General features: G+C 39.6%; 1 protein-coding gene across 1 annotated transcript in view; it reads left to right on the top strand.

Annotated features, from left to right (window-relative positions):
• LOC111871818 (G protein-coupled receptor kinase 1) overlaps positions 1-23,870 on the top strand; it is a 202,157-nt gene that overhangs the window by 151,091 nt on the left and 27,196 nt on the right. Inside the window, exons 4-7 of the mRNA XM_023865183.2 lie at positions 3,343-3,444; positions 11,384-11,458; positions 11,804-11,865; positions 20,179-20,230. Coding sequence (XP_023720951.1) covers positions 3,343-3,444; positions 11,384-11,458; positions 11,804-11,865; positions 20,179-20,230 — 291 coding nt within the window. The remainder of the gene's footprint in view (positions 1-3,342; positions 3,445-11,383; positions 11,459-11,803; positions 11,866-20,178; positions 20,231-23,870) is intronic.

Below are 23,870 nucleotides of genomic sequence, written 5' to 3'. Positions count from 1 at the left end.
CCCCCCGTACATGTATTTGTTAGCTTATTCAGTAACCCTCTCCCAGTGCTAGGTTATGCGGTATATGGCGTCCGCACAGCCAGAGCGTGATGGTGAATGTTGAACCGGATATCAGAGGAATTAGTTGTGACGTGTCCTTACACGTTGTGCTCAGTCCTGGATGCACTTAATAAAACAACGAAAAAACGCATATATTGTTAGGTCATTGAGTAGCTATAGACGGGGTTTGGATTGTGTAATTGGATTTATTGAACACTCAAATAACTCTAGTGCTATCGCTAATTAACACTCTGCAGTTCACTTCAGTACGTACTAAGTCTTCTCAGTCTATCTTCACCAGTCGTGGCCTTGTAGCGGCTTCCAAAGCAGTAGATCCCTCAGTTTCCATGTTCTCGTCCTTACTGATCGGCGACTGCCTCCCAACTAAGTAAACTCTAGACTTGTCCTGCTTATAACACCTCGGCACGTACCGCATATAAAACACCTTTTCCAACAGCTCTTCTGTTGTTGCGTCACAGCTGTCGCACGAACAACATAGAGAACACCGTTTTCCAGTCCATAGGTGCCCGTTAGGAATCTGTTAACGGCCATTACGTAGCAGTGACCGTTGATTACAGTTATTGCTTAGCATCGGGTCTGCATGCTATAGTATCGTGTTCCCTGGCCACCGTGTTAGCAGCTACTCACCTGGCTACGTTTGTTGCACTCCACAAGAAGAAGAAAAGTACACCGCCTCACAGATACGCACTTGTGTAAGCTCTCAATATGATAGTAGTTCAGTGTTGGCTGTACTTCCTGGACATTATGGGTGACTTCTGCTTACCAGTATATACGGAGGTTCCGGAGAACCGTGAGTTGTTCTACGTCCTCTGTCCCAAGATGTGTAATGTGCATGGTATGGAGCCTGTTGTTGCGTTTACTCTGTGTAGGCAGAAACTCATCACAGAATTTCCCCAGAGCGAGTAGTTCTTCAAAGGGTTTCACAAAGCGGGTCTTGTATTTGCATTTAAACGACGCGACGAAACGAATTCCGAAGCTGACGCTACGCAGTCGATGCAGTGTTCCGGCCTGTATTGTTACCTGCATTTTTTTTTTCCTCTTCTCATATGCAGTATGAAAAAAATGTTTCAGGCGGCTTCTCTGTTAACGTGTTCATTATGTAGCCCTCATAATATACCATAACGGGAAGATCACATAATGACGCAGCCCTTGTGTACTGTTTCTTGTTTATTACGTGATAAAGTGTTATTTCTATTCGCAAAACCCACGAACAGTTTGCTTTAAAAAATGTTGAAACACGTTTCTTTCACTGATCTAATACTCCAAATACCACGAGCCGGTGCTTCATCCGCGTACGCGTATGTCGCGCTTAGCTTCGACGAACTTGAACCCCACCATTGGCATTTCGAGGCTAGCGGAACGTACAAATTACAGATTTATTTTTGTTCAAATTTTTCGTATCTATGAGGCGTGCGTGTTACTGTAGCAGTTTAACGCAAAACATACGTATGTTTGTTCTGACAGAAACACTTCATGATTTATTTGAGTTCCTCTCAGAATGTAGTGATACATGTGCGATCTGCGCTTCTTACCGCTGTCATTATGAAGACTTCTACGAGTATCTCAGGCTTGCTACCTGTTTCACGCTCATTTCTTGCTTGGCTTATTCTTCGGCCCTGAAGCTGGGTGCAGCATGTTCTTGACTTTCAGCGGGTTACACGTAATATATCCGAAAAGATAGAGCACTTCAACATATGCATACTGTGTACGAATAAAGGTCTGTTTATACCCGTGGGTTACGTCACGTTATCAACAATGCAAAGGCAATAGCTCCTAGACATCCCTGAATCTAATTTCCGTTCTTGGGCAATGACGTCGCTGGTGGTGGGCAAGTTTACTTACGCTTCGGAGAATCTCGATAAACTCGGCTGCAGTATCATGGCTTCTCTTGTGGTGGTGTTCCCTGCGTAGTGGCTCTCTTGCGAGGTTTCATCTGCAAAATGAAAGCTACGAACACGCGCCTGTGCAGTGCTAGGCGTTTGCTAGTGCGCAGATGTGGACGCTTCCGATGATGTAATGATGGGGAGCTAAAGCTTTGCCTTACTTGTGGTCAAAGCGGCCTCCGTAGTCTAGAGGTAACGTTCCCACCTCATGACTCGTAGTACGCGGGGTCAAATACCCGGCGGAGGTCGTCGAATTTTTAAGGGCGGAAAAATTCATGGAACGAGTCCTCCGGGAGGGACTTTAAGCCGTGGGTCCCGTGTCGTAGCTTTACGGCACGTAAAAGAACCTCATATCTCCAAAGGAGGTTACTGAGCCAAATTGCGGACGTTTCCCGCCCAACAGCAGTCTCTAATACCTGTGGTAGATGGGGGATGCATTATAGATACCTCTCAGCTAGTAGAGCCGGTCTCGCTGGCTGGGCGGGACTGATGGTAAGTACCAATACCTGTAGGATATAGAGACTGGTAGAAATCATAGAGGGAAGCACAATGGACCAATACAGGTCTAAGTGCATGGGGAAACCCACCCTCTCCAAATAACTAACTAACTAACTAACTAACTACTTGTGGTCAACGGTCCCTCTAAGCTGGGCACGAAAGTACGCAAGCCATGATAACTTCTGAGCAGCAATTTGGTTGGCTTGCTCAACCCGGGGCAGCGACTTTATAAAAAGGTCCATAACACATTAAATTTATGAGCTCCCAAAAATAACAAAAAATATAGTTTGTTTTTTCGGTTTTATTTTTATTAATTCAAATGGGCTGTATACTGTAGCATGTTGACCCATTGTTAAGTAATTACTTTGTAAACAGCGCCGGTTGCTAGGCAACAGATCCCTAACACGCACCAAAGGACTAACTGGGTAGCGATGTTCTCTACGCTCTGCGTGCGACAGTGGCGTAACGCAGCAATAGAACTATTGAGAACGGTGTTTACTATGCCGTCCGTGCCGAGGTATTATAAGCAGAACAAGTCTATAGAGTTTAGCCAGTTTGGACAAGTCTAGACTTTAGCCAATTGTCCCATGTGGAGGCGGGGTCGAATACCTCCACCGTAGCCCTGCAAGTCTCAGACTCTAGACCCTGTCCATAAAATGTGGGAACCTCGACGTCTCACAACCCTATGAGCCTCCATGGTCTGTTTTTTTCTGTTTCTGTATAGAAGTACCTGTGTTGAGGCGGAAACTCCAGCGGTAAAGTGGCCAGGCCTCTTGGGATTCCGTTTTAAGTACAGTTTCGCCATCTTTACAGAAATGACAGTCATGGACCACGCAGATTGCTGTCAGTGGAGCATATTAGATGTTGGTAACGTCACATCGGCGGTATTGATTTGTTGCAGATCAAACAGTACGAGAAGCTGGAGTGTGTGGAGGAGAGGAGGAAGTTGGCACGAGAAATATACGACAATTTCATCATGAAGGAGCTCCTGGCGCATTCGCATGTAAGTAGCTGCCCTACGTTTTCTGATGGAGGACCTACCGAGGACTTTGTTGTTTGCCGAAGGAAACGATTAATACTTCGGTTAAGAAACCTTCTGTAAAAGTCGTTTGTCTCGTACTGTATGGTTTCGGAATTTGGGCGATAGTCGTCTAGAATACTATGATATGAAGAGATGTTTATTCAAAATTTTCCTAGGGAGATATTCATCTATACCGACCGAGCGACCGCCGTTTGTCGGCGAAGTTAGTGGCAACTTCAGCTGTTATGGGGTGTCGCGTGGTCAGTGCAACGATTCCCCACGGCCGTTAGTTTCGGTGTTCCAGACCGGAGCCGCTATTTCCTTGAAGTAGCTCCTTAGTTGTCCTCACGAGGCTGAGTGGACCCCGTTCCAGACCCACTACTTCTCAGAAAATCTGGTAGCGCCGGGAATCGAACCCCTGGATCTCCATCCAGGAACTCGGACCACTAGACCACTTCGGAACCTGCTACATCTCAACGACGTGTAGTTACCGTAATTATCTTATAGCCTGTTTGAAATCCGTTTCTCTGTCAGTTTGATTCTCGACTATTGCCGGTTTTTAGCATCTTTGGCGGTTCTGTGGACAGCCAAGTGATCACATATTCACCCAGTACGTCCAGCTGTACTCAGAAAACAGCTCAAGAACTGTTGGACATATCGTATTTTCAGTAAATTTGATATGCGATAATTTTACAAAGTATTATCGAGACATCCAAATTTTCATTTAGATGTGACTTGTTTTACGACTATTTTACACGAGGACCTATATAAATTTAAATTCTTTCTCTTATACTATTGACCTTGACTGTGGTACCTTTGAAACGAAATCGATTGTTTTTCGGTAGACCATTGTTGGTCCCTGAGTGTACAGGTACAAGCAAGGACTTGGTGCACATTCTGTGATCATTTGGACCTCTAGGACTCGTACCGTTATTTATTTTTATTTAGGGGGGATAGTCGCCATAAAACACTGAAATTTAATGAAAAGCATTGGAGCCGTTTTCCAGTAAACTGAAGTTTGGTTTTCGGGCCCATATCATATGTCCATGTTTTCTGAGCTAGAATGTATTTATGAACTTTTAGATATGGGTAAAACCTGGCCAGCAGTTTAGACGGTATCGATAGACACATACATACAAAGAGATAGCATTCGAGAAGCCACTTTTTCTTATNGACCCGGGGGGGGGGGGGATGCTGAAAACTTGTGAATCCATCAGAATGTCAAGATCTATTTTCTTCGCCGTCACAATCCCTTTTCATATATATGCTGTGTTTATGGGAAAGTAAAAATGAAATGCAGGAAGTCTAAATTGAGTTTGTATTGTGTTATGATCTTTTTTCTTCTTTTAATGCAGTGATTTTGCTCTGTTACATACAGTGCGTCTTCAAAGCGTAGATGAAAGGTTTATATCCATGTAACTATCAGTTGAGTCTGTAACAGTGCTAAACACTGAAGTCTTAATCCTGATTGTTTATTCATTTAGTTGACTTATATAGGTTTGACTTATTGCCTGTTTATCACCACAGAAGAGTGAATAGTTCTGTGAATTTAATGTGTGTATTTTAATGAGGGAAGATTTCATGGTAGTTAATTGATTTTTTTAAAATTCACTCTGCCGAATTCGCGGGCAAGGTGTACAGTGTATACACTTCTACAGTCCTGTTTACATACAAGGAGCTATCTATATCTCTTGCTGTTGTGTTGCCTGGCATTTGTTTACTGCCTCAAGCAATCATTATGTGGAACCACGGCACTAAACGGTGGAAGGTTTTCACTGCATGTGTCTAAACCGTAAAAGTAATAGTAATTTTGGGGTGAGGGCAATTGGAATACGCGAATGTACATAACATTGTCATAATTAATATGTAATTCATTATATCAGTACCGATTGTTTTAAGAAAGCGGGTGTGAAGAACGGGTGCTTTTGCTAGCATTTCATGCACGTGTTTCATGATTTCGTTGACTCTTGTATGAAGAGCAGTGTAAGAAGTAACTGCCGACTTTTCATACAGAAAGCACCAAACAATCAAATTAAAAAGAAACGAAAAGCATATTGTCACATTCTCTTTGATTACAACCTGTTAGTTAGACTTACTAAAACTCGTCCTTTGTAGCATGATTTAATTCCTAAGAAGCCTTTAATTAGCAAAAAAATCGTTTTAACTTATATATTGTAGCGTGTAGATCCGTTTGCTAGGTAATGGCCCTTACACACGCAACGGAGGAACGCGTCACGTCCACGGTGACGGCACGCAACAATAGAACATGCTGCAAGAGGTGTTCTCTGTGGATACGCTCCGAGGCTATATCACTCGGCCTACCGAGTTCGGTTAGTGAATGCAGTGCACAGTGGAGTGAAGCGAATTGGTTGGTGAGCAGTCAGTCAGAGGACTGCTGCGGTTAGGTCGTTGTGAGCTGTTCTTTTTAGAAGCTGGTAGCTGAGGCACTGGGATAGTTCGGTAACTTCCGCCTTTGGAAGCCGCTACTGAGCAACCGCTCAGTGATTTATAAAGTGTAGCCGCGAGTTGTATAAGAGTCCAGTGAATTCAGTTGCCAATCAAAACCCTGTCATATAGTCACACTCATACACGTGACAACTGCTGTCAGAAGTGGTTGAATTGGAAACTGCATTGGATCGTTATACCGCTGTATTATGGAGTCGGAACAAGTGATGGCATGCCTGCTGACTGAAATAAGAACCAACCAAGCCAAGACGGACGCCAGTCAGAAGGAAATGAAAGAAGAAATAAGGGCCGACCAAGAACTCCCGAAAGAAGAAGAACTGACCAGGATGGAAACCCATCAAGGAAAGATGGATGCCAAGATAGACGCCACTCAAGAAAAGTTGGAAGCCAGGATAGACGCCAGTAATGAGAAGTTTTGTGTCCTTCGAGGCACTGTCGTCTCGTGAGTGGATATCCATCAAGGGAAGATGGAGGCCGCAATACACTACATCCAATCCGGGAGACCATCAAATATCGGCTGGCAGGTGTCCTGTCGTGTGTCGACTGAAAGATACAGGGCCTCCGCAAGGAACTGACCGAGAAGATTTATGAAACAGGTGGACCTACGGGCAGTAAAGACGTCCTTCGATACGCGGACGAAGAGCCTCCAGGAAATCCCAGCAGACGTGAGGAACGACTTCCACGAAGAGGCACGGACAATGAAGGCAGAAATAAGGATCAATCAAAAAAAAGGGAGGAAGCCAAGATTGAGGCCACCCGACTCGAGTTTCAGGCAAAGTTGAAAAGAGTCGAGGCCCGGACCGAGCGCGGCGAAGCCACATCATCGGCCTTGTTCCGGCTCCAGTTCGAAACCGTAGTAGAACACTACTGCTGGACGCATCAGGAGAAATCCACATACTTGATCAACGCCTTGCAGGGCCGGGCCACCGACGAGCTGTACGGAGTCCCGAAAGAAGCGACCTTTGAAAATGTATCTGTTAGTTTCATCATGATACCTCCTAATTGCTGTGTACTATGTATTATATCTGTTCTTGTAATTTAGTTTCTTTACATTTGTATTGTTACGTGATAAGTGACTGTAGAATGGGTTTGGATTGGTAGTCGAATTTATTGGACTCTTAAAACTCTTAAAGGTCTTCTAAGAAAGACCATTTCTCACTCCCACTGGGCTCACGAACTACACTCCGTCACCGCCGACTGAAGACTGTACTCCTGTGCCCATGCCCTTTCTCAGACTGCTAGCCACCGCCGACTTCTTGATTCGACTCGAACTGTCAAGTTGTGGCAGACTGTCAGCCAGTCCGTCTTAGGGTCTCACTACAAGATTTTAGTTGCTGTTGTTAGTTTGGGTTTTGTCGATGTGATGCGCCCGCTCTGACGGACAGAGGTTGTCATTTGTCGGCCACAGTCAGCGGTACTGTGGCAATTGTCAATATCTGCATACTATTTACAGTTTTACATGTGTAATACACAGTCCAGTAAAATGCATATTTATATACAATATACATATATGAGGCCTCTGTCAGTCCAGACTGAGACCAGATCATCGTAAAGGTAAAGACGGTAAAGTTGTCCCTGTGCTTAAATGCTTAAGCACTACTCCATGAAGGCGTATGGTGGAGTGGATGGATAGATCCACATATTCTTGACCTCGGCACTAGCTGGAGGTGAGTGGTCAGCTTCACGCCCCGGCCGCTCTACCCCCGGGGAAAGAACCCCCAGTAACCATTGGATAGGAGGTTAGGTGGACCCCAGAGCCGGTCTTGACCCAATCGGGACTCTAACTCTGTCCAGCCCGTAGCCAGTCGCTACACCGACTGCGCTAAGTAGCTCACGGTACCACGGCAGCCTAGTCACATGAACGGTTGTATGCTTTACCGCCGCCAAGCTTAAGCCTCTTATATTTTATGTGTCGGGCTTCGCCTTCTCCAATATTGCGAATATTTGCATTTTCATGATTTTTATATGTCTTATTTTTTGTTTCCTGCATAATTTTGCGGTGTAATCATAAGTATACGGTATATTGAAAGCCTTATGAAATTCGCGGATCAGTATGCGCCTTGGAAAATTGTCATTGGTGCGGAGAAACTTGTTTTGCAAGCGCTGCAATTTCATTAGATTGGTATCTTCCGCAAATTCCCAGGCAGTGCAAGGATAGGTCATTACAGACCTAATGAGTGCTTTGTGGAGAGCTGATTTAATGTTAGCGCTTAGTCGCTCACTTTGGAATAGGGAGTAAACTCTAATAAATGTTCCGAAAGCTTAGGCTCGACCATTTCTGTGTGCAGTCTCCATGTAGTTTTCCTGTCGAAGATTGTACCAAGCTATTTTACGCTATTTACAAATGGAATGTTCCTTCCATTCATTGTAGGATGAGACTAGCGATCTGTGTCTACGAGAAAGTAGATTGCCAGTGCCTTTTTCTCATTGATCCAGCTCTCACACCACATCCCCATTGAGCTGAGACCGCGCTGCAACTTTCTGATAGCAAAACCCTCCTTGTAATATTTCGCATGCAGGCACGTGCCGTCGACAGAGAAGGCTAGCTGAACACCAGGTGCTTGAAGGGGCATCATTTATGCACAACCTGTACACTGTGAAGGACAGGACAGATTCTAGAAGCCTCCATGCTTGCATTTTCCTTGGCGTAGACATTTCGCCTTTGCCGAAAATTTTATTTGCGAAAGAAAAGCTAACAAACTTGTTCAAACTGGTTGAAAATTCCAATTTAGATAATTTATATAGCAAGACAGCGTGCCGTGTAGTATCAAAGGATTTTTCAGTTTCCAAGAGTACTGCCGCCGTAGACATATTATTGTTGAAACTAAGTGTCACGTCGTTCGCAAATCTCATAAATTGAATTGTGCTGCGACATTCACGGAATTCAGAGTGGTTTGCATTAAGCAGGCCACTTTCTTCAATATGCCTTTCGACAATTTATAGTACAACTTCCCCAAATAGCATGCCGCCAAGAGGCTAATCGGATGTGTATTTACGGGGTTTATGTAAGGTTATCATTTTTGCCTCCTTCCAAGACGTCGGAAAACGTGAAAGCCGAATACAGTGATTAAATAAATTCATGCCAATGGCGCCCTTGGAATGTGCCTGAGGCATTCATTTGGAATGCCATTTGTACCGCAGGCCTTTGGCAATTCATTTGGAATGCCATTTGTACCGCAGGCCTTTCGCAATTTCAAGGAATTTATTAATTTCTGTATATCAGAAGGCCTGATTTTGTCAGGGGGTCATTGTCTGCAGCTTCGAACAGAGCTTGAGCCCTGTACTCCACCCACCATTCATGGTTGTCGTCACACAGGTCGTGGGGTGTGGGCTGGTTTTCCAGCCAGTCAGCAATTGCGTTAGTTTTCTCTAATGGATTAAATTTGAGGTCTGCGGGACTATGAATAGTAGTATTTGGTGCCTTTTTTTCCATCTCTCTTTAGGAGGAATTTTGCAATGGGTCATGTAGCCAGAGGCGTGACTTCAGAGTTACATATTTTATTTTCCCACCGATCAAGTGCATTTTTACCGGTCATTTATCTGATTGTTTTCGCGACTCAGTTAACTCCCGTTTTATGCTCTGGATCCCTAGTTTCATTTCACAGTTTTCTAGCCTCTGTTGTGTTTTAGCAAGCAATCTAAACCAGGGAGATCGTTGATTGGGTTCGAAACGGTAACCTTACTGGTTGACAACCTATATGCCAAAGCAGTGGAGGCTGTAAAGTTGCCCGCCTCTGTATCGGTTTCCCTGAGTTAATTTTCGATTCTGTGTGACATTAAATCAGAGGCAAGTCCTTGAAACATCTGACAATTTGATATTCTGAGGGACCACAATGTCGAGTATGTCACCATTTCCCGCATTAGAGTAATGAGTGGGGCATTATGGCGCTGAAGTTTCGAATTCATTTGCATCAAATCCAAAACATTCACTCCTGAAGGGTTTGAAACTGCACTATTCCAAAATGGATGTTTGGCATTCCGATCACCTGCCAATATAGTTATGTTTAAAGCTTAAGGGCTCATTAATGTCCCCATCACTCCAAACATGGCCCAGAGATTTATAAACAGCTGCAAGTGATACTTGGCTATTGGCAATAGGTATGAAGACCCCTGTTGCTTCTACTGTTGGCCTACATGGGTCTGGGAGATGCCTCTCTGACTGCAATGGTAGTTCCGCCTCTTCTGCCCTGGAAACAGTCAGTCGGATAGAAGTGATAATTTGGAATAAAGAACCTCTCACGAGGATTGCTGTCTTCTGGGATGTGGCGTCATGTAGATATTTTGCTAACCGACGTTTTGGAGGAAAGTATCACCTCCATGTTCAGGGTATAAGATATCTGCATGCGATGAACCAGCGTGAGCAGGTGTAGACACTACATGAAGCAAAGAGCGAGCAGACTACTCTTTTTTTCTGCTTATTTGGTTGCTCCACACTGCGTGCTTGCTTGCTTGGCTTTCTCTTTGGCCCTGAAGTTGGAAGTATTACATTCCTCCAGAATATTAGTGTGCTTTCGTCAGATCACTCAGCCTCACATCCCAGATTGTCACATATTTGTGATTGAACACAGGGTTTGGATCAGAAATTGGATTTATCTATTAACTCTTATAAATCATCACTACAAGTAATTATAGCACTCTTGTCAATTCGACTTCTCACTGCAACACACACCAAGTCTTCTGCAGGCAATGAATCCCAGCAGTGCCCTCTTCTGTTCACATCATTACCAGCTGGCAACTGTCTTGCAGATAACTCACAGCTCCAACTATCTGACTCTCAGCTAACTTGTCCCATTGGTTCTCATTATATAGCCTCAGGTCACACGGCACAGAAAATACTGTCTCCAACAGTTCTTCTGTTGTTGCATGTTTATTCTTTGCATAGCAGTGGCTCACTTGTTTGATGATGTAATAGCACGTTTACTGTGCTGTTGCCTGGCAACAGATATTCAATCATGTCACAGTATGGTAGTCTTTGTGGATGTATGTCCTTAAATTCACAGGTTGGATCTGCAAACAGAAAGTTTAAATATTGTTCAGATTGTGTTTGCTGTATTAAAGGTTCATGGGAGTTGGAATGTAAAGCATTAAGGAAGAAACAGAACTCTGTAAATTAATTTTATGGATAATCAAGCACTGAATTAACTAGATTCTTAGCTTTTTTAATTTAAATGGTAGGAAAGGTCAGGCTCTCTTCATTCCCGTGCATTATTGTATACTTTCCTGTAATTGGACAGTTTAATGTATTTTAGCCATTAAACTTGATTTTAATGCTGAGTATAAAAAGTACCTTTGCTTCTTTGATCATTTGTTCACATTCCAATGATGTATGAGGAAGGTTATGAACTGGTTATTGTCAGAAGTTAAGACTGTTTTACATGAAACTGTGTAGCACACAGAGAGACAAACAATTTGATACTTAATACCTACTTTACGCTGTTTTCATCTTCTTTTACAGGATTATTCAAAAGATGCCGTGGCACATGTACAGAAGTTTTTAATGAAGAATGAAGTTCCTGTTAATTTATTTGAGGTAAGTATAAATTGAAGCGTAGGTGGGTGGACAATATTAAAATGGATCTTAGAGAGATAGGATGGCATGGTATGGATTGGATAGATCTGGCTCAGGATAGGGACCAGTGAAGGGCTCTTGTGAACACGGTAATGAACCTTTGGGTTCCATAAAATGCTGGGAAATTCTTGAGTAGCTGTGGAATTGGCGGCTCCTCCAGAAGGGCTCAGCTCCATGAGTAAGTAAGTAAGTAAGTAAGTAAGTAATAAATTGAAATCGATTTTTGTGAATATGCCTGTACTTTGACATGTGATATTATATACAGTACTTCCAAAATGTAATTTATCTGCTCCTGTTTGTTTCTAGCCATACATTGAAGAGATTTTCAATCATCTGAGAGGGCAGCCTTTCAAGAAGTTTTTAGAAAGGTGAGATTGAAAGTAAAATTAAATCATGAGTGTAGGAAAGTTAACAGATTGGATAGGTTAGGTGAAAGAATGGGGTTTCCATGTCTAGCAGTGTCATAACCTTTGAGCTGTATCACATTTCAGTGAAACAGAATTTTACTTGAAGTGAAGGAATTTCTAAGGAACTTCAACAGCTACACATACACATATTAAGCCAACAACACCACCATCAAGCATGATCAGTTGATTTAGTCAAAAAGTCAATTGTATTCTATTAAAATGTGTGTGTACACTTCTAGGAGATTTAATTTGAACAGGCAAAATTGCATTATGAATCACCTATATATTAAATGTTGTTTTCTAATCTGGCAGTTCATTCTCTTTATGAAGACACTGCTACAGATGATCTTCATGGGATATAAACAGTTTCTAGATTATGAATGGGGCCTGAAAACTATATAGCATGATCCTGTACATCTCATGATGTAGCATAGATGGATCATTTTTTTATTATTATGTTAAAGACATTGTCTGCATCCAGCTGAGCTTAGTGACCTGAAATGTTAAGTTATGAAACCACTGCATCATCTGAAGAGATAATCTTGTGGGGGGAGAGTCTGGGATGACTTGCTTCATCACTTACTTGTTGTGAGAGTTGTTGACAGACCTTGCATTTAGTATATTTGACACTTTTTAAACTGAGTTCCAGTTTTCTTTGGTACTGCCATGACTTTTGTAGAAGTGTTGGCTTGCTCAGTATTGATTTAAAAGCTTAAACTATGAAGTCTCACTTATTCACAGTAATGGACAGAAGAATAGTGCGTTAATTAAAGGCCATGGTTGATCCAAACATCTGGAAATACCCACTATCCATACTGCATTATATCCTGAAAATCATTTCATTAATACTTCCCAGTCAGTAAACAGCGAAACAGATGTCTGTCCATTAGAAGAGACCAGCCCGTCCTCAGTGGTAGAAAAGGGTGAGAGAGGAGCAATAAAATAATAAAACAGAAAGTTTGCAACAAAGGGAGAAGATGTACATTGTACTGCTAATCACTGTAAAGCTTTCATGATGAATATTGCTGACACTGATGTACTGAGCAGCATGTAACTAATTACATCATTACATGAAGCTGTAATCAATAATGAAAGGGTTCCAAAAATCTGATGATTAATCAGCAGAGAAAATTATCCATGTATGGATAATAAAGGGTCTACAATACTTCATTTCTCATAACCCTTAACATTATTTGAAGGAGAGTGATAGGACTTGACAGATACCTATACTGTAGAGAAAGGACAACTCGCATATTTTATCTTTTTTGGGTGGGAATGGAAGTATTTTCCACAGTCATTTCATTATGTATGTTCACACTGTTGATGAGTAACCAGATGTCATTCTTGTACCATAAGTCATCTCTCAGGCAGGTCACCCTTTTTGACCTGAATATGTAATTTGTTCAATTTAAATATGTATAGACTACAAATGTAAATGTAGTTCAGTGTCACAAGCAACAGACAACAGTGTGAATTTTAAATGTTTCCTGTGGTCACATGATGTGAATGCTAGTGACATGTATGGAGGAAATACAGTTTATTGTATTGTTAACTGTATGAGGTAGAACAAAGTTTACAGATTGGTGAAAAGCTTTAAAGAAAGATGGACGGATTTTGTTGATGGTGTGTATGTGTGTGTGTGTTTTGAGTGGGCGTTTTTAATATATGCAGATCATCCAATGGATCTGAGACATTGCAAGAATCAGCATAGATGATATTCCATATGAAATGAGCGTTAGTCATCGATAGACATGGTGCAGGAACAGCTGAAAGCAAACTGAAAACATTCTGTTGTTATGGAATCCGGAAACTGGTGCACCATTGGACCCCTTTTTTCCTGAAAAGCAAAATTTTTTTAGAGAAATAATATATGTATTAGCTTCTGTTTGAATGTTCTGTCAGAACCTATAGTAAAGTTTCCTCCAATTTTTTTACTCATCTTTGGAGCACTCCTGCTTCAGATGTAGAAGATGCCTTTCCCCCCCTCCCCCACATCTGAAGGATATTCTTCGTGGACTTTTTGTAACTGCAGGGGTTATAGTTAGATGAAATGACCCACACACTGTCAAGTGCTCCCATCATCATACATAAGTGTCCTCACATCCCTCCACTCACAGCACACCCTTCTGTGGTACCTCCTAAGAGGTACCCACCCATTTCATCTGCTGTTTGAAATAGCCATGAACCTTAATTACCATTTCTATGGTTTGTCTTTGTAAGATTGAATGCATAGTTCACTGGTTTTTCGTTTTCAAAATTACATTAAAAGTGGCTGTCACTAATACTACACAACTCACTGTATAGTAACAGCCTACTTTGCGACATACTGTACGCAACACATAGATGGATGTACCAGGTAGATCTGATATGAACTGATGCTTATTCAGTTGGACAGAGCACATGGCAGACATGCCACTGCACACCCAAGTTAACCCGTCAACTTTCCCGCCAATTTCTTTAGTGCCACTTTAAATAAGTTAGAAAATGTACACATAGTGTAACAGTTTTGTTTAACTGCATTGTACTCCTGATTATCCATGATAGCAAAAGGGAAAATATGCACAATTAATTGAAAAACATGGCTGAATCAAAACTGGAAGACTGTGGTTGAGCTTAGAAATTCAGAAATATACACATAGCATCTGATTTGTGTAATTAACTTCAAAACCATAAGACTAATGAAAAAGTATATTGAGTATAAAGTGTTTCATTTTTCTGTACAATTTTTTCCCACCCACAGTCAGTTATCATATTACACTCAAGATGTACTAACATATGTATATTGTCATGGAAACTGTCTGTTTCTTCTGACAAGTTTTAACCAAAGTTGCAATTTGTGAGCAAATTTTACTAAAACTCCACAGTTCCAACTTCATGAAAATCCATTCAGTGGTTCTCTAGTTGTTTCATTGATGGACAGGCTGAGTGTAATTAATAGGCACCCCACGTGGTTGTGAATGCGCATTAAAATGTGCACAGATAAGCTGCAAAGTGGATGGTCTATGCATGGATAATTGGAAATATACTGTATGTGAAACCATAAGACACTGAAGAAGTTTATTTGACATAAAATATATTTCATTTCACCTTCAGATGGAAACATCAGATATAAATTGATATGAATCCATGTTGTTAACCATAAAGGACAGTAAAGAATAGATATATTGGGATTGAAGAGGGAGAATACCCAAAGTTATGAACAGTTGCCTACAAGAATCTCTGCTGCCGATACCCATCACTATTCTGAGTGCCCTCTTCTGCACGCGGAACACGTTAATAGCATATGAGGAATTTCCCCAAAACATGATGCCATAATGCATGATGAAATGAAAATAAGCATATTAGACCATCAACAAAGTTTCCAAATTAATGTAAGGCTTGACAGTTCTAATTGCATAACAAGAGGTGCTAAGTTTTGGTAAAAGTTGATCAATATCTTTCTTCCAGGGCAATGTGTTGGTAATACTGATGCCTAGGAACTTTGTGTGACATGAATCAGATAACTCCTTATTACCATATGCAATTTTTATATGATTATCTTGTTCATAAAACCTTTTTGCTGCAAATATAATATACTCTGTTTTAGAGAAATTTAAGGATAATAAATTGATATTGAACCACATATTTAAAGTTTTGAAGACTTCATCTAACTTGTTACGAAAAATAGAGGGATCGAATTCACTTATGATAACACTGGCATCATCAGCAAAAATGATAGAGGGAGAGATCTTGTTTAATACCAAAGGAAGATCATTAATATAGATCAGAAAAAGTAAAGGGCCCGAGATGGAACCTTCGAGAACTCCATGAGAGATATTACCCCAATCAGAGCAAATATTCAGATTGTAATTGCAGTCTTGTTCTTTGAAATCTTCCTTGTAAGTATGGTGCTGTTAGTTTGAGCGTTAACCCCGAGATACCATAAAATTCCAGTTTGGATAACAAAATCTTATGGTTAACACAGTCAAAGGCTTTTTCAAGATCGCAGAATATTCCTCCCACATTATATCCCTCATTCAAAGCCGTCAATATCTGATCTAACAATCTATAATTGGCATTATTAGTAGACAGATTAGTCCTAAATCCAAATTGCTCTTTGACCACTATATTGTTAATGACCAGATGTTTATAAAGTATATTATATATCACCTTCTCAAATATCTTTGAGAAGGAAGTCAAGAGCGATATAGGTCTATAGTTACTAATGATATTCTTGTCACCTTTTTTTTTTTGTATATGGGTTTTATTTCAGCAAATTTTAGGTGATCTGGAAATATGCCAGTGGTTAGCGACCCATTTGTTATATAAGTTGATGGCGAAACAATGTAGTGAATACTGTTTTTCAGAATTTTTACAGGAATTTCATCATAACGATAAGAATTTGTCATTTTCAGTTTATCAATAACATTTACAATTTCACTAGTATGGACCGGACTATATCTGTTGATAGGGAAAGTTACATTTAGGGTAGCAGATAAATAATAATTGAAAGTGTAAGATATGAGGCTTTCACGGCGGTGACTATGAAGAAAGCAGTCTTCTGGGATTTGGCACTGTGTATATGTGGTACACGGTGCCAAATCCCAGAAGACTGCTTTCTTCAATAAATGAAAGTTTTTACATTATCAGTGGGATTACAATTATTAAAATTACTTGATATATTAGTAATTATTGTATTTGCTATAGATAAAAAATGTTCATAGTATCAAAAAAGGCTATAGAGAACTGCCCTAAGGCAATGGAGCAAGTTCATGGTAGTTTATGATCTGTTAACTGAAAGTGTCGCCTCATGGATGAAAGCAGTCATCCATGGAAAGAACACCAAGAAGCCTAAAATGAATTAATGAATTCGTTAATTCTTTCAATGTAAACTATTATTTGGACCTACCAGTTAGATGAAGTGCAACACTCGTGTCCCCTTGCCATATGATTTGAGGAATAGTGTTGAATTATGGTCCATTGAAGGTTTTCCTGAAATCGACATCCTGAAATGAGAAATAGTTTCACATGACAACACACTCCTCCTGTCCATGGTTACGATATTCATTAAGCTGAAGTCCTTCTAAAGCTTCTGCTCAATGATCTGTGCCAGATTTCGTTTTCCTGGCATCTTTAACAGCATAGGGAAACTGAGTATTCTGTAAATTTCTTTCATTCCACAAATCTTGAAAATCATAAATTCTATGATGTTGCTTAATTGCTCAAGTGTTCTTCCCCTTCCAACAAGAGAGTTGGCCACTATGCAGGCTTCAGTAAGTTAAACATTGATAGTAAATTTATGTATAATTCATCATCATTGCTGTTGCTATGCTGCTGCATGGCCTGTTGCTAATGACATTTATAACAGTTTGAATCAGTATCAAAGAGGTAATGTAAATTTTTCTTAAAGACGTTCTAGTTTGAAAAACACACTACTGCAGTAAAATGGATTAAGAATGAGAAAGTTAAAATTTTTTTTGTGAATATTCATTGTATATTTTGTTATCGACTTCTGAAGCTACTTGCAGGTCATGATGTTACTGAATGGGATGGGGAGCATACAATTTGCAGTATATGAATTTTTCACCATGCCTACCAGAAGAAATGGTGAAACAAAATATATCCTCCAATGTGTAAAATACTGAAAAGTAGTACATAAAAGGCATTTAAATGAGCTGTGCAGATAGCATCAGAATACTATGAATTTAAATGCAAAAAGGTTAAGTTGCTGTATAAAGGTTACTTGCAGCATGGTGAAGTGTACTGTCATTGTTATGGGTACAGTGAACTGTATTAGGATTGTTATAGGCCTTGTGAACTCAGTCATGGTTGCTCAGTGTGTTATAAAATGTGTCAGGATTGTTTAGGGCTCAGTGCATGGTGTTAAGTTGGGGAGATGAATGTATGAATGTATTAGGGGTGGGCCTTCTTGGCCCTTGCACCGTGACCACGGTGATCTATTGTGCCTTAGGTTGGGGAGATAGTGTGGATCAGAATATCAGACTTCTAGGAGAGAGCAGTTGCAAGAGCTTGGCATTGAATCAGGAAGAGTAAAAATGGCTTTTGAAGAAGGTCAGGGCCCAGACACAGCTCTCGAGCAAATGATGATTCTTCATCATCATCATCTTCATCTATATCAGGATTTCTTACTGCTGGCTGAAATGTTATCATGTTCCCTTAGGGCTTGCTGAGCTGTATCAAAATTGTTTGTTGCCCATTGAACTGTTTTGGGGTTGTTAAGAGCCTGGTGAACTGTATTAGGATTACTTTGGGCTCATTGAGCTGCAGCAGGACTCTTTATCTTACAAAAGTCATTTGTCTGTGCTCACAGAGGATATAATTAATCACAGTGTGTGACTGTGGCATTGGTCATCGAATGCCCTCAATATATCAAACAGTAATGTTCATTATCATATCTGCATACTGTCATATTTTGTATAATTGTAGAAGCCTTTGAGCAGTATTTTCTGGAATAGTTAATGTACAGGAAAGGGAATGAAATGATGGAAGGATGTACTTATAAAATGGATAGGAAAGAAGCGCAAGAGGAAGGAGATATGTAGAGAGTAAGAACAAGTAATGGATATAAAGCAAGATGTGAAGAATGAAGTACTGAAAAGAGATTCTGTTCCCCGGGAGACTAAACCTGTGCAGTTCCTAAGTTCATCACCAGATGACAGGATATCTTGACATTCTCTCTTGTTTTTCCAGTCCCTTCAGTAAAATGCTGAGTTAGCTTTCTTTTAGCGTCATCTCTGTTTTATCTGAGCCAATGAACAAAAGGTCTTCAGTCTCTTCCATATTTCACAGTATGCCAACTTGACAAAGAGCCATAATGTCACGACAGCTTTATTCCTCATCCATCCCATAATATTCCAGTTACGGTCTTGTATCGAATTACGTTCCCAGTTGATACAGTTCACCTAAGAAGTACATATTCATAAAAGAATGAGTGTGCATGCATGCATGCGTGTGTGCCTGTGCACATCTGTGTGAGAAGGGGAGGGAGGGCACATGCACTCAGAAATTCGTTAGTACAAGCACCAAAAGGTTGTCCTCATGCATTATTGCAGTCTCGTGATTGTGTTAGCATTCAAAAAATTATTTTTAAGCTGTATTTAATCTGTTTTTTCCATTGATATTCCAAGATATATTACATTAGTTAAAATTATAAGGTGCTCATAAGCAAGGTATTTATTGTGGGGCATAGTACAGAATTAATATTCAGTTTACCACCTCTGAAAAAGTAACTACAATGTAATGAGTGTGAAAAATAGAATTGATTTATTATTGTAGAATAAGATTTGACGACAGTTTAGTGATGGTAAAATACAGCTGTGTGCACAGAAAACTGTTGAAGTATAAATTTTCAATTACTACTTTGAGTTGAGTGTTAGTCTTTTTTACAGAGTTGAATCTCTGAATTTCTATAAGCACCCCCTGTAAAAATAATTTTTATTTACATCCAGAGCAAACAGTCCTTTTGAAGGCTTTGAGCTTATGAAGAAATAAAAATCAGTTTAAATTTATTTTATATATATGTAGTTGACAATACTTGTAATGTATTTTAATACCTTATATAAAGGTATGGGGGGGCACGCAGTAGCATAGTTGGTCAAAGCACTATTCTACATGCCAAAAGGTCATGGGTTCAATTTCCAATGAGATCATTGAATTTTTTCAACTTATCTAATCCTTCCAGCCACAGTATGGCCCTGGGATCGTCTCAGCCTCTAACAGAAATGAGTACCAGGAAGATTCCTGGGGGTAGAGGGTGGCCGGTGCATAAGGCTGACAACCTTACTGCCATCTCTTAGCTGAATGTCTAGAAGATATTGGAGCCTCGACCTCCCACTCCCCTATGGGCCTTCATGACCTATTACAGGGACAGCTTTACCTTTACTTTTTTTATGTAAAGGTATTGTTATAAAGAGGGTTGAAAAAAGGTAAAGCTATCCCTGTAACAGGCCGTGGAGGCCTTTAGGGTTGTGAGGCAACAAGGCTCCCACATTTTCTAGACAGTCAGCTCACAGACGGCACTGAGGTTGTCAGCCGTACATCCTAGCCACCCACTCTTTACCACTAGGAAGATTCCTGGTGCTAAGTATAATCTTTTCCTGAAGTCAGGAGTTAAGCCATTAATGACAGACTGCAATTAGTATTTGAAAAAGAAAGTAAAGTTTTGTGGTTATGTGCAGCTATATGTTGATCAGAGAATATCTTGTGGTTTTTACTTCTTTTCCTTATAAGTGAAGACATGATTGTGTTCATTTGTATATTCTTATATGATTGCAGTGATAAATATACAAGATTCTGTCAATGGAAGAATTTAGAACTAAATATCCAGGTAAGAGCACTAGATTATATACATTTGAAGTATTTCAGCTTCCATATCCTGAAACAGCAGTTTAAATTGTTTTGACTCCTGTTTATAACAGTAGCTACTGCTCCCAACAGTTCTCTGTGTATTAAACAAATAAGCAAGAATAAATATCTGAATTCTTAATATTTATAAGTGTAATTAAGGAAATGCATGTCAGTACATGTAGATTTATTTAATGGCATTGGGCAAGGTGGTTTGGATAAGGTTTTTTGTATGCAATGTTATTTGATGCTATCCATCTTTAATAATGTCGGAAGTTAGTGGTTTTGAGTTCTGTCTGCAATTTTGGATGTAACACCATGTAGTCTGGTGAAGGTCAGCCGACATTTCAGAGGAACATTCATTCCACTTCCTTCTTCAGGGTCAGAGAGTAAGCCAAGCAAGAAACCAGTATCAAACAGGCAGCAGGCTGCGACTTTTGCTGGGTTGCATGGCATTGTATCACAGAAGGTACAATTCATCTTTTGGTAGTTGTTTGAAACTTCTGATTTTATAAGTATTTGCCACTGTATTGAAATTGTTCACAGGCATACACTTAAGAGTTCTGTTCTTAAACCTTAATCTCGTCAGTTGACCAGAGTTAATTCCATTTGGCATTCATCTGAATAACAGAAACAGTGGAAAAACTGTTTACATATCACTTCACTTTCCTAATAGAGTATGTGAGGAAAGATTATGGAGCAAAGTTTTCAAGTTTCTGCAAAAAGTTACGTTGCTCTCTTTGTAAGAGTTCAATTATGCAAGTTTGTGTGATATGACCTAGTCCCATCATAACAGGAATACCTTTTGGAATCAGTACCTGGATTTTGAAGAAGTGTATCTTCATCAGAAAACTTAACACTGTACTGAGAATATAGAGTGGAAACTAATGTCAAATTACCTGTAATATTTATGTGTGGAAACGGAACATGATTTCTAACAGGTAATAGTTGCTTGAATATTGTTATTCATATAATTTTTTTTGAAACTACGCTCCTTGTGATTGAATAGAGAACGAACATTTCAATCTCATTTGGTAAAAAATAAAGGTCAGTCATTAACATGCTGTTCAAAATGCTTTAGTGGATGAGAACTGGAAGAATTTATATTGAAGGACAAAAAACTAGGAAAGAAAATAAAAAGAAATATGTGTGGTTGTCAGTAACAGTATAGCATACGTAGTGCATTATTTATAATGGATTTCTGACTTTTGATTTGGATCATGAATACATGTTCTGTTCAGTACTTGATATGTGGAGTGAGAATTTGTCTGAAATGGATTCCATTATAGCACTAACACAGCAGTCACAATCCATCAGCACAGGTAGACACAACTTTCAGCGCACACAACTGGATATCATATTCCCACTGTATGCAACATGTTACATGTACATTGGTACATCATGACTGCATGTTCGCACAATGTTGTCATGCTACATAATTTTAAGCACCATATATAATACGCCAGTTTAATATATAATATTTGGAAAAGACTGTGGACCTGTCGTATGACAGATTACTGATGAATGACTATAATACGCCATAACTGTATAATTATGACATACAAGTGGTATATGGTGAATGCGTCGGAGAAAAGGTCCACAACAAAACAGACCGCATCACTGACAGCGCAAGGCAAACATATGTACCTAACCCTTGAACTGTGCTGGACACCAAGTATTTTTATATAAAGAACTTCACCAAAGACCAGCCACAATATAAGAATCCTGTTTGACTAAAATCTATGATACATGCTTAAGTGACATCCTGCAAGTCTTAATGTATTTATAATTCATGTATGTATTACTTATAATTAAATATATTAGAAATTTGACATAATTATGCATTTTATCTTAAGTGCCATAAGAGTGACACACTTGTTGGAACTGGAACCTTACTTCAAACAAAATTAAATTATAATATTCAATTCATTAATCTATATTTATTTTATTTGTAAATGTTCATTTGATGATGATCAGTATTTGATTAAAACATGTTGTGATTTGCAGAAATAAAAAAAAATAGTTGATTATAATTTTCTTAGTAGATGCAGTTATTAAGTAAACATATATGCTTATCCATATACAGTATTATCACTTACTGCATACTCTGCCTTAAACCAGTTGTTATCAGTCAACACAAATAATCACTCCACAGTCACAAACTAAGCAGCTTCTTGCAAATATTTTATCTGTAGAGTATCAGTATGAAAATACTTCCAAAGATTGCTGAACTTGAGGTTCTCACAGTGCTGACCATGAGGACTATGGGCTTCTGTGTTATAACATAGAGATAGCACAACATTCCAGAAGAACATATCACCTCCCTGTTTATTGATGAAGTGTAAGCCAAGCAAGAAATGTGTAGTGACAAGCTGGGTATAACTTGCTGGCTGCTCCTGCTGAGTCCTTGCTTGACCTATTTTTCACCCCTGAAGAGACAGGCTGCATGTTCCTCCAAAATATTCCTCCAAAATATTGGGATGTCTGTAGACTACACTTTGTTACAACTGAGTAGACCATACTCTTTGTTTCAAGGGAATATTTCCGTTTCAGACAGCATGCTCTTTGGGTGAATGGCAACAAATTTTTTGCGTTTCTAATGTTACAGGATGGATCCCTTGTCATGAAGGCCTCAGGTTGTGATAGAGAAATCTGCCTTCATAGATTGAGGGTAGCTCCATATATGCTGGATAACCAATTTCAGACAGCCAACAAAGGGTGGTACTCTATAGTAGAGTGAATTTACCGACTACACAACACGTTTTTTATTATCTCATATCACTACATGTTTCGACCTTAAAAGGTCATCTTCAGGTGTATGAACACGACTGTAAGTGTAACCAATAACATAAGTTGAACTTCAATTTACAAACCTTTAACAATAATAATAATTAAACTAGTTTAAAAAGAACTAAATACAGTAGTGAGGGTAAGTAAAATGAGACTGAAAAACAAGTGAAAGTGTAACCAGTGACATGAATTGAACTTCGATTCACGAACTTTTAACAAATAAATTAGAATGATAACAATTTTAACCTGTGTTTTATAAAAGAACTCGATATATTAGTGAACGTAAATCTGGAAAAGATACAAGGTTGAATGAGTGAAAAGTGAATGTGCCTGCGTGTAATTATGCAGCCATGTTCATACACCTAAAGATGACCTTTTAAGGTCGAAAATATAGTGATATGTGATAATAAAAAATGTGTTGTGTAGTCGGTAAATTCACTCTACTATTGATTAAACACACAACAGGATGCAAGAAATGATTAAAATTAAAAGGTGGTACTCTAGGCTGATGGGTATATAGTAGCCAAACATTCATTATACAGTATAATCAGGATGTTAGGAAATTTTACTCAGAGACATGAACGGTTTGTTTTGAATGGCTTATTACTGAGTACTAGAGTTATCTGATGGAAGTACGGTGTATTGAGGTTCCCAGGCAAGACCCCAGAATGAGTTCCAGAGGGACTGGTACAGATTGTTGACCTCCTGCATAGCTCTACCTTTCTCTAGCACTCTTGAGTATTTAAATCCTTCGCTGATCCGAATTTTCAAATGATACAAATAACAGCAAACTAAACATTTGAGTACTTGGACTATACATGCAAAGTTACGAG

Source organism: Cryptotermes secundus, unplaced genomic scaffold (genome assembly GCF_002891405.2).
Source record: "Cryptotermes secundus unplaced genomic scaffold, Csec_1.0 scaffold873, whole genome shotgun sequence".
In the NCBI taxonomy this organism is placed as follows: Eukaryota; Metazoa; Arthropoda; class Insecta; order Blattodea; family Kalotermitidae; genus Cryptotermes; species Cryptotermes secundus.
The sequence above is the reverse complement of the archived record's forward strand: the minus strand, read 5'-3'. Positions and strand labels throughout refer to the sequence as shown.